The sequence below is a fragment of the Rattus rattus genome, chromosome X (genome assembly GCF_011064425.1).
Source record: "Rattus rattus isolate New Zealand chromosome X, Rrattus_CSIRO_v1, whole genome shotgun sequence".
Taxonomy (NCBI): Eukaryota; Metazoa; Chordata; class Mammalia; order Rodentia; family Muridae; genus Rattus; species Rattus rattus.
The window spans coordinates 128,479,650-128,492,007 of record NC_046172.1 but is presented as its reverse complement, the minus strand read 5'-3'; the positions used below and the strand labels follow the sequence as shown (position 1 = coordinate 128,492,007).

The 12,358-nt window shown below is 41.8% G+C and overlaps 1 protein-coding gene across 2 annotated transcripts in view; it reads right to left on the bottom strand.

The window, feature by feature from the left end:
• Window positions 1–11,935, bottom strand: part of Mecp2 (methyl-CpG binding protein 2) — a 54,375-nt gene extending 42,440 nt beyond the window's left edge. Inside the window, exons 1-2 of one of the 2 annotated variants that reach the window (XM_032889634.1) lie at window positions 11,821–11,935; window positions 6,190–6,313 (exon numbers count right to left, since the gene is read on the bottom strand). In XM_032889634.1, the coding sequence (XP_032745525.1) occupies window positions 6,190–6,215 (26 nt within the window). In that variant the 5' untranslated portion in view covers window positions 6,216–6,313; window positions 11,821–11,935. Of the gene's footprint in view, window positions 1–6,189; window positions 6,314–6,801; window positions 7,060–11,820 lie in introns of those variants that run through there. The other variant, XM_032889633.1, reaches the window with a different exon arrangement.
• Between the last annotated feature and the right edge of the window lie 423 nt (window positions 11,936–12,358).

Genomic DNA, 12,358 nt, shown 5'->3' with positions numbered 1-12,358 from the left:
GNTATCACATAAGTAGAGTACAGGGGTCAGGAAGGCTGTGGGAAAACAACCACAGAATGACCTAGGGAGGATAGAAGAGCAAAAAGCTCAGAGGATCTGGGAGAAGGTTCTAGTTTCAGTCCCTGAGCCCAGGCTAGGAGAATTAGAGGAGTGCTGTTAATATTGGCTTATCAGGGTGGACCTAGTCCACGACAAGAAACAAGTTTACTATCAAAGTATTGTTCAAAAAAAAAAAATAAAGCCAACTATGGTGACACGCTTTTTTATTGGATATTTTTTATTTACATTTCAAATGTTACCCCCTTTCCTGGTTCCATCCATAAACCCCCCTATCTCCCTCTCCCTTCTTCTGAAGTTATTCCCTCACCCATCCACCCAGCCCTTCCTGCCCTGACATTCCCCTACACTGGGGAGTCCAGCATTGGCAGGACCAAGGGCTTCTCTTTCCATTGGTGCCCAACAAGGCCATGCTCTGCTACATATGCAGCTGGAGCCATGGTCTGTCCATGTGTACTCTTTGGGTAGTGGTTTTTGTCCTAGAACTCTGGTTGGATTTATTGTTGTTCATTATGGGGTTGTAAGTCCTTCAGCAAATTCAACTCCCTTCTAACTCCTCCAATGGGGGACACTGTTCTCCAGTTCAATGATTGGCTGAGAGCATTCACCACTGCACTTGTCATGCTCTGGCAGAGCCTCTCAGGGGGAGATAGCTATATCAGACTCCTGTCAGCATGCACTTCTTAGCATCAGCAATATCATCTGGGTTTGGTGGCTGTATATATATGGGCTGGATCCCCCAGGTGGGGCAGGCTCTGAATGGCCATTCCTTCAGTCTCTGCCCCAACTTGTGACACACACTTCTAATCCAAGCACTTGGGAGGTAGAGGTAGGATGACTAGTAATTTAAGACTAGCCTCTGTTATATAGTGATTTTAAGGCTAGCCTGGCTTATATAATGCAGTCAGTATCAAACAAAACTAAACTACTGGGCATAGTGGTTCCCACCAGTAATCCCAGCACTTGGAAAGTAGAGGGAGAAAGACTGCTGCAAAATCTAGGCCAGCCAGTGCTACACAGAACAACTGTCTCAAAAACAAAAAACATTCAGACATTAAAAAGAAAATCAACTGATGAAAATCAGTAAGGGTTTAAGGGTATGAATTAGTGGTAAAATATTTTCATAGAATAAAAACAAAAACAAAAACAAGAGAACTAAGTACCATTTAATACCAAAGATAGCTTCTGCTCCTGTACAAGCTCTGGACCATCTCATAGGCTAGCACTATTGAGCAGTATTATGTTAATAGAGAATATATTAGAAGGAGAAGCCCTGTCTTACTTAAGTGTCTAACAATCTCCTAGGACAAAAGTATGGGGGGGGGAAGAGGTTCTATAAGGAGGTGTATAATGGGAACCCTGAAGCTCCAATAGGTGGAATGGGAAGGTTACAGAAGTTGGCCTTAGAGTAAATCCAGATTAAATTCATTATGGAAATGGTACAGGATAGATGATTAGAGAACTGCTTGGTGCCTCAGGGTAAGAGTAGTTTCTTAAGAGTATGATGAAGTTGCCTGGTACACCTGGTATGCAGCCGCCTGAACATCGATTATTACATGCCCCAAAAACATAAAAGCTCCCATCTCAGGCCCTGAAGCTGACTATGCATTAGCTGCCTATTGTGTATATTAAGCCACATATTCTCTCCTACCTCAGCTACCAGGCATTCTTGTCTATCTTTAAAATTCATCATCTTTTCCTACTAATGCTTTCTCCTGGACTCAGCTAAAGTTTCATTTACTGTGCAGATGCTTACTACCACTAAAGACAACTAAATTGTTCTCTGCTTCCATCCCATAAATCTAACATTTTATGTGTTCTCAGTGGCAGATACTTTTCACAATCATAGTTGTGAAAATCCTAGCCCATTTGCCCATCTGCACCTACATCAGGCTAGGGTAAGGACAGTCCTAGTAGCTAGCATAGTTGCCCCACATAACAGATGGACAATCAATAGAGGTTATATGAATAAAGTACTGCTATATACACTACAACATTCATAAAGCAATAAATAAAGCAACAGCAACTTGGTCACAAATACTTACAGGATATTCTTTATGCAAATTAAAACAGGATGTAGGCAGAAGGTCCAGCAACTGAAGGATACTCTCCAGCCAAGAATACAAAGAAGCTACCACAACTTAGAATAGTCCAAAATAAAACCATTCCATTTTCTTCAAGATTCGTAAATAGGAACTAGCTGAAATTCCCCTCATCAAGTAAAATGTCTTGACTGAAATGCCCTGCTCACATGAGATATTTTATGAAATGGAAGCTTCCAAAGTTTGGTTTCTAGTGCTAACTGCTAAAAACAACTTCCTCCTCACCCAACTACACTCTAATCTCTAAAAATAGTAGTCATAAATTTGTGTTTATCTATTCATAGTTTCCCCTAAAGTCTACAAACTAAAAATGGCTACACCCCTTTGTTTAGCAATACTTTGAAAATTTAAAATGTATATATCCTTTGACCAACCACTCCTAGAACTTTATTTTACTGATAAACTTGCCTCTGAGCTAAATAGAATCTACAGGAACGAATGTATAGTATGATGGTTTGAATAGGTTTGGGCCCCATCGATTTATGTGTTTCAATGCTTAGCCATAAGAAGTGGCTCTATTAGGAGGTAGGGCCTTGCTGGAGGAAGTATATCACTGTGTAGGCAGGCTTTGAGATCGCTTATGTTCAAGCTCTGCTCAATGTAGAGTCTCTTCCTGCTTGCCTTCTGAACAAGATACAGAACTCTTGGCTCCTTCTCCAGCACCATTTCTACCTGTAGGCTGCCATGCTTTCTGCCATGATTATAATGGACTAAATCTCTGAAACTGTAAGCCAACCCCAATTAAATGTTTTTCTATATAAGAGTTGTCATGGTCATGGTGACCATGCAATAAACTATTTAACAGCAATAAAACCCTGACTAAGACATAGAGCATCAACATTTTGAGGTAGGTAAGGTTTTGCTATATAGCTCTAAATGGTCTGGAACTCATTATGTAGAGCAGGCTGGCCTCAAATTTGCAATGATTCTATTACCTTTGCCTTCCAAGTATTGGAAGTAAAGTTGTACACCACCATACCATGGTAGGGTCAATGACATTTTAACCACTAGAAACACAAACATCCATTAATAGAAAATCAATTAAATATATTATAGCGTATCCCATAAATAGACTATTTTATTCTAGCAATTAAAAAGAATGATATGGTTCTGTATAAACTAATCCCAGACAATCTCCAAGATACATGAACTAGAAGGCAAGTTTTGCAACTATGTGCCATATTTTATGGTTCAAGTAAAAGACATATTCCCATATAATTTTGTACATGTGTAAACATACAAAATACATAAAACACACATGCATTACCATTCAGAGTAAGGCACTAGACTGGTATTGAAAACCAGTAGGATAGTGGTTTAGCAAAGGATGGGGATAAAAGGAAGAAAGTGGGAATTAGTGTTCAATGAGCACAGAACTGCAGCTTTATAAAAGAGATCTGGATGTGGATGGCAATAATAATAATTTGAAAAGTGAATGACTTGTTCACCAAATGGCTAAGACAAACCAAAATAGCATACTCCAGAAACCACCCCCACCTCAGAGTTAAAACAAAAACCGGTATTTGAGAAACACAGGGCAATCTGTAAGGAAAATAGGTAATAGACTACATATACATGAAACCAGAAAAGGAGGGGTGATTCTGTAGAGAGGACCAGAAGACAAGGCAGGAGAACATGAAAAGGAATGGGGAAGAATGAGCAACAGAGTATACACGAAAATACCATAATAAAACCATCATTTTGTAAGCTAACTCAAAACTACCTAGGGGCTGGAGAGACATAAATAAAGAGGCATGCCACTAAGCCGAATGATCCCTTAGCCTAACACACACACACACACACACACACACACACACACACACACACACACACACAGAATTTTAAAACCAATTAAAAAGAATGTGGACAAACAGGAAGTTATGGTGCATTAAATATGTATACATCAGAAATATATCAATCTTTTCAGAAAGAAAATGAAACTGAGTATCAACTAACTCTTAGAAGAAAAAGATTTTCTTGTATAAAAATTAATTTTATGTGTTTTGTCTAGTGTAAGCTTATGCATCACATGCATCTGGAGGCCAGAAGAGGGCACTGGATCCCCCAGAACAAGAGTAACCCTTTTGAGTTTTGGGAACTAAATCCAGGCCCTTTGCAAGAATTAAAAATTAATAAAAAATATCCAGATAGGATGAATACAGAACATGAACATATAATTCACATCAGCCAGATACAAATGGCCAATAATTACTTAAGCTCAACTCAGTAATAACAAAAAGAACACTGGTTTAAAAAATTTTGATTGCCATTTGGAAAGGCAATTTGGATGGGCCAATACCTACCAGTATCTCCAAGTCTAGATAGATTCTTCAAAATGATTGGCTCATGAAGAAGTTCTACTTTAAAGTTTTATCATTTTTGTTTGTTTTTTTTTTGTTTGTTTGTTTTGAAACAGGATCTTGTTATGTAGCCCTGGCTAGCCTGGAACTCACTATGTAAACTAAGCTGGCCTCAAACTCACAAAGATCCATCTACCTATCTCTGTGTCCCAAGTGCTGGTATTAAAGTTGTATACTACCATACTTGGCATTTTTTTAAAGAAGAAAAGATATATACTTTTCTAGAAAAGATAAGTTCTATTGTTTGAACATTTCAGTTCAGTTGTTTTTCTCACTTGTAAGTAGTAAGAACTTTTTCTAAAAAAAAAAAATCCACCCTTTCTTTGGAGAAACATGTATAGTGTCATTACTGCCTTTTTCCTAAAGGCATTCATAAACTGAGAAAAAAGATTTTAAAAAACACAAACCACTCCCAGCCAAACATCTACCAGAAGAAACCCATCATTGCTTCTATTACATTTGGTAGGATTCTCAAGACAAAGCACTAGCCATATAAGTCCCACCAGCATAAATATGTGAAGCACAAAGAACATCAGCCAGGTTTGGAGTATACCTCATCATAGTAAGGAGAATGACAACTGAGGTCACAGGATCAGGAACAGAATCAAATCCAGAACCTGGAGGCAGTGCTATGATCTTCATTTCCTTCTATTCTCCTCCACCCAAAACTCACTCTCCCAGATAAATCAGCCATTTGGTGCATGTATATGTGTGTGTATGTCTGTACATATTAGCTTTATGAGGTGTAATAAATCTAGAGATACAGAAAATTCTAATAGGGGGAATCTCAAATAGAATCACAACGCAGCATGTGTGAACAGTCAACATTTTCTCTTGTAGAAAATAGGAAAATTTAATTGGATTTATCTGTTTTATCACACAAATACAGGTGACAAAATATCAAATGTGGAATAATTACTAATTTTAAAAAAAGCTTGAGAGCTTTGAGCCTGATAAAGGATAAGAAATAACAGAACAATTCACTCTTGCAAAACTAAAGTCCACACAATGGTACTATAGTAGTTCACACTGCAGCAGATCTGTCAGGTTTAAAAATGACTTGACTTTCCAGCTTTTCTAAAAGCACTTATCCTGCTCTAGAATCCCAAGAGCTGCACATCTGTCTGGGTGCACTCCATCAGAGTTCAGCAAGCAAGTACCATTAACCACAGGCTCCATTGTGCTATGACACTTTCAGAAGGGTGCTCTTCTAGGGGACCACATACCAGTTCCTATATCTGAAAATGCAGTACACCACTGTTTGCTAACATTGACCTGCAAGTCATTTAGCCCAAACCAAATCAAAGAAAGCATCATGCTGAAGACCACTAGGTAAGAGCAGCAGCACAGGTGAAGAGCTCAGGACAAGCACTCTCCTGCTTCAAGGTGAACTGAAGCTGCAGATCACCAGTTCCAGCTCTAATCTGACACCCACCCCCCAGATCACATTGTGGCTACCAAGGAACTCTACCCAAACTGAACTGAACTTTCAGGGCTCAGGGAAGTGACTTTTTTTTATTATATGGCACAGTTTGGCCCAGTTATATTTTTTGTCTTTGGGGTACTTTCATACTGTCCAAGAATAGTATATTTTTTTCCTTTTTTTTTTTTTAAAAACAGATGGCCAAACCAGGACATATACTAAAAAAAAAAAAAGGAAGGTTACTTACCTGAGCCCTAACATCCCAGCTACCATGGAATCCTGTTGGAGCTGGTCTACAGAAGCAAGGTGTATTCTGGGGAGTCACATGTCACATCAAAGCAGGAACTGGTGAGTCTGTATTTTTATGGAGCCTAAAACAAAGAAAATTGTAAGTTGAAAGTCCCCATTGAGCTGCACCTTTTTCCCAAGGCTTTTTGGAACATTCTGAAGATAAACACAGACAAAGTACTATGTTACTTCCCAGCTAAGCTAATTAGAAGCAAAGAATAAACTGCAAATTACTGCCACATAACACAAAATGCTAAAATAAAAACAAGATTTATGGTTGTCAGAACTGACACTATCAGAGGTCTTTACACCTCTGGGGAACACTTTGAAACTACAATGCATACCACAAGTGGTGATTTCTGGTTAAGTATTTCTTCCACCACATTATATAGGAAAAGTCAATGATAGAATGTGTTCAAGAGTGTTCAAGAGTATATTCAACATAAAAACAAACAAAAAAGCCCAAATCCAACCCCCCAACACCCCCCAGAACAAACAAAAAAGAAAAAAACAAAAACCAACAAAAAAAACCCAAAACCAAAACAAACAAACGAAAACACCCACACATCACCTCAAAAAGAACACAACCAAATCCAGAGGCAAAAGTCTCTCTTCTGCTTCCAGCAGTCAAAGCTGCAAGGAACTGCTCTAACATCACACAAAGGGGTTTTCACCTTGAGATAAAAGACAAAAAGCACCAGGAGATCCAAAGCCATCATCCAAACTATATAAATGCTTCTCTAACCAATTACTGTAAGCCTCTCAAATCAGTAAATCTCAATGTCTGTAACACATTGAGTTGATGGGTTCTTTTGACTTTTTTGTTAATTTTTTTGAGATTTTATTTATTTTTATGTGTATGAGCATTTGTATGAATGTATGTCTGTGCACTACCCACATGTAGTGCCTGTGGAGGCCAGAAGATGGATCCTGGGACTAGAATTAGACCATTGTGAGCTTCTACAAAGGTAATAGAAAATAAGCCAGTGCTCTTAACTGCTGAGCCATCTCTCTCTATATATATCTATTGTTGCTTTTTGAGGCAGTCTTGTTATGTAGTTCAAGCTGTCCTCAAACTCAGATCTTCCTGCTTCAGTCTCTCTTGTTTTTGCACATATGTTCAATAAGGCTGTTGCCATCAAGCTAATCATCATTTCCTTGTTAAAGCCTAAACTGCCTAAATATGTAATTTCAGACACTTGGCTCTGCCAGTAATAACACTTTTATCTTTACACTAAAAGAAAGGCTTATACTGTACAACTTAAGACTATTATAGTCACTCATGGGGTCGAATCCAGAGGAAGGGCAACAGCAACCAAGTCCTTTGCAGCTGTATTCTATTTCCCTTGATGATGCTTACAGTTATCTTCTAAGGCTCAGCAAAACCTCTTCACTCCCATAATTTCTTAAATCATAGAATTAAGTTATGGAACAGTTTGAAATGCCAAAAATTAATTAGTTTTGGATAGCAACCTAATAAAAATCAAACCAGTGCCTTGTTTAAGAAGGCCTACAAAGTCACAACTTCTCAAGACCACAGTTTTACCTACCTGCAATTTTATTTTTTGTAAGGATGGAACTGAAATCAGTGCCTTGCACATGTGAAGCAAATGACTATGCCCTATATCTTCAGCCCCTATTTCATTGGAAGCTGGACTAATCTTTATTCTAAGTTCTTAAAAAAAAGTTTGAGATTTCATGAGAAAAAAGCTAAAAATAAATACAGTTAGGTGAAAATCCAACAAAAATATTCATACTAAAATACCCCCAGCTCTTAGGAAAAGATAAGCACACTTTTACTGAGACTTGGCCAGTAACAAGAGTCCAGACATCCACAGTACCAGCAGAGCTAGGTGAGCAGACATTCACATGCTAGCAAAGTGTCGAGGAGAAGGCCATACTTTGCCGTTTAACATGGTGGTGGGCATGTCTGCCTTCTCTTGAGTCTTGCCACCATTCAGACATTCTATACACTATAATTTCCATGAAAGTGGTTGAAGTCAAACTTTCAAAGGAAAATGTTCCTTGGAAGAGAAAGGCAGAAGAGATTGTAGAAAGCAGAAGAGCATACACACCTTCTGTCTAAGAAAGCCCCAGAAACAGGGAGCCACTGGATTCGAACTGGTCCTCCCTAAAATAATGAGCAGGTGCAGTTCTCTGATTGGACAACAGTGATTTTAAAAGGCTGTGATGGGCGCTGAGGACAGTGTCTTTCCCTTGGAAGAACAATAGTGTTCTCTACCCAACTAAAAAGGTTGATTCTGTCAGTCACATGGCTTGGTCTGCACAGATGTTACTAGAACAGGTGACTAAAATGAAGTATTCTGCCACACTCCAGTCAAGGCTGTGCTTAAAACACTGGCTACTAACAATGTCATTGTCCATGATTCTATGTTTCCCAGGTCTAGTTTGCTAGTGGTAAACTGCTTAGCCGATTAAAAGATTCCCCAATGAGTGACCTGTTTTTGTGGGACTCCTATTAGAGGGAGTGGGGAACTCTTTCTGACACTTTTGGCTACTTTTGGAATCCCTTTCCTTCTAGTGGGCCACCTTAGTATGAGGGAAGTGCCTAGTCTTATTGAAACTTAATATGCCATGTTTGATTGATATCCCTAGGAGGCCTGCCCTTTTCTGAAGGGAAAAGGAGTGGATGGGGAAGGGGAAGGGAGGAGGGACTGGGAGGAGAGGAGTGGAAAATGCAGTTGGGATGAAATATATGAAAATAATTAATAAAAAAAGATTCTCACTGATTTCACCTTTAGAAAGATTTCACCCTTAGAAAAGACAACAGGTTCCAGGACACATCATTTACCATGCAAACAAACTAACAAGTTTACCACTGCTGCTCTTTATTCTAGGTTTAAAAAAAACTTCTCAGGAGTGCATGGGTGGAGTTGGGGCACTAGAACATAGGATTTAGCAGGTTTTTCCTTCAAACTCCATAGCTTTGTCTCCCTGTCCCCAATAGATTAAGCTTCATAGAAGCAGATCAGGCAGAGGGAACAACTCTATCTGGAAAATACAAACACAGATTGCAAAAAACATATAATAAGCTTCCAAAACCTTTGTGGTCGACGTGTGGTCTTTGTGGTCATGTGTACCTCAGGATTCAAACAGCACAAAAAAACAGAAGGCAGCTAAGGATATGAGGTGATTGCCTGGCAAGCATGAAGTCCTGGGTCTAACCACCAGTATAACAATAACAACAACAAAAAGGAAAAAAATAATCCTTGGAGTACAACGTCTACATGATGCTTTCTTCTTCAGTGAAAGAGGAACCTGTTACTGTAGCTTTAAAGCACTCAAGACACATTCTCATGGAAAGGAAATAGGCATGTGTGATAGATCAATACTAGCAAGAAAGTCATATAGTTTCTTCAAATTCTTAGGACACACTAACTTCAGATGTCAACAGGAACTTTGAAAGGAAACTGTTTTAAAAGTTGCTTACAATGTTTAAAGAGCTATGAGTAAAACAAATAGCTAACCCGAGGGGCACCTGAGGAAGCAAACATGTTACAGAATATGAAAACAAAGTAAAGGTTTCGACTCTGAGCTCAGGCTCAGATGTATAAACCTTGAAATCTTTTGGGTGCGTTTGTGAAAGTGAATGCACTCTGTCGGTCAGCCACTTTGTTTAATGAATGGGTTATGTGTATTAACTCATTTTAGATCATTTGTACTTTTAAAGTGTGTGGATTCTTTAAGGTTCTGACATACCCAGGTAAGAAGATAAAAGCAAGTGTTTTCTAGGCTTTCTGAGTATGACTTGAATTTGAAGTTAAAAACAAACACACAAAAAAACCCCAAAGCCTATAAATAAATATATTTTTCCAAATCCTTGGTGGAAATTCCCCAAGGACCTAACAGTCCAAACTTTTTTATAGAGATCCAACATATTTCAAAGAACCTAAGACATCAGCTTAAATCATGTTATTAATTGAAATTGCTGAGATTCACATAATTCCAACCACAAACCCAAAATACAATAATAATTACCTATTAGTGAAATTTTACTACCCAGGCCCAAATTGGTTTCATTTACGTAGTATATCAAAAACATCTAGAACTTGTGAGAGTCCTACAACATCTCAGCCACTTAGCACTATAAATTAGTTCATTCTGTTTCATGATCGCCATCAACAACCCTATATTTGAGATTATTGTCTCACTGTTTGGGGTAATGATTCCAAACACTGAAGACGACATGCAAATGACTCAACAGAGCCCATTTGTGTTCCTGGAAAATTAACCAGGAGTACATATCTGCCTGACTATGAGTCAGGAATATCAATTTTATGGTGGAGTCCATTTTTGTTTTGATGAACCTTTACCGGAACATACAAAGAACTAGCACAGAGGTATTCCCTAGCAAGCTTTGCCCTGCGGGGGTCCATACTTAACAATGTCACACCAGGGTCTTTCTTGTGAGACCGAATCTTTTTAGACTCCACCACGATTGACTTTAAACCTTTAGTGCAAAACCTCAGAAACATTGCTACTGCCACATAAAAGTCACCTGTGTTTTATTTTAAGTGATTCAGTCATAACCGAACTAAAAAGAGAATGAACTTTCAGAGATAATTGACAGAGGAGTCACAGCGATGCGATAAACTCGCCCCATTTGGTACTGGCGATCCTGAGCACTCCAGGACCAAGAGAGCCCATTACATACAAAGTCCCATTCCACTTATGTAACTGGATGATCGCTGGCGAAGGGAGGGGAGGGAGGGTGGGAAGACGCTCATATTCCGAAGCCTCAGCACAGCATCCCCAAAGAACCAGAGCACCCTGCGGGCATGGTCTCACGGAAGAGCTTCGAGTGCTGAGGAACGCACAGTCCCTAGCCCACGGTTCCTGATGAGAACTACAACCATCTCTTTATGATGAGTTGTGGGACCTAGGAACATAGTGTCTAGTCCTTTTTGTGGGTGGACACTAACCCCCAACTTGTTCCTGCCAAGTGGGGAATGGAGCTGATGGACTGACTCGCTTGCAATGGGGGCAAAAAGTCATGGAATGGGAGAGGAGAAGGAGGGAGCAAAACCCAGAGATGGGGGTAAGAGCTCAGGAGCCCTTGTGGCGCACTCTCCCAACAGGGAGATGGACTGCACGCGCCCAGTATGGGGGGGGAAGGAGTAACAGGAGTGGGGGCGCGAGGGAGAGGGACAGCACCGATCCAGGAGAGGCCGGGACCGCAGGCGCGCGACAGTGCCGCGGCCCAAACCCCAAGAAGGGCAGGGCGCGCACAGCCCAACTGGCGAAACCCAGACGACAAGGGCGCTTGCAACGGCTGGGGCCCAAGATGCGCACAGATGGGGCGGCAGCGGGCAGCGGGCAGCGGGCAGCGCGGAGGGCGTCATTCGAAGGTGGCTCGAGGGAGATCGCGCTGAGGACCGTCGCCTCGCAATGCGGAGACAAGTGGAGAAAGCCACCACCGGCGACAGAGAGAGGGGGAGGGTAGAGAGGAGGGACGCCATCCGCCAGCAGTGTCGCCCGACCCCGCGGGCCCCTCCCGCGCCACGTCCCGCCCCTACCCCCCGCCCCCCCAGCAAGGGTCCCCGCCCGCGGCCTTGGCGGTCCCACTCACAGTCTCTCCTCCTCGCCTCCTCCTCCTCCGCTCGGCGCGGCGGCGGCGGCGGCGGCGGCAGCGGCGGCGGCGGCGGCGGCGGCGGCGGCGGCAGCGGCGGCGGCCATTTCCGGACGGCTTTTTACAGCCCTCTCTCTCCGAGGAGGAGCGCGCGCGCAACCGATGCCGGGACCCCGCACGGCCGACGTCGCGCCCCGCCCTCCCGGCCAGCCTGGGCGCTGCTGCACCTGCGCGCCCGCGCCCTAATGTCAGCGCTTTGTCGAGTTTACCCTCTATTGGCTGTGGAGCTCAGGCTGGGGCGGGGCCTTAGCGGTGACACCCTCAATTGGCAGGAGTTCCTGTCTGTTTAGGCAGGGAAAAGGGGCGGACCCCATTCAGCTGCGGATTGGTGGAGGTCTACTGTCACTTGGAGAAAAGAGGCGGCTAGGGCACAGAGGGGCTGGTTTTGTGGGCAGCGTTTGAATGTTGAGGATTAACGGGGCCCTTGTGGACTCTGGCGCTTAAGGAAGTCTAGGCTCTTGTCGCCTATTAGAGCCGC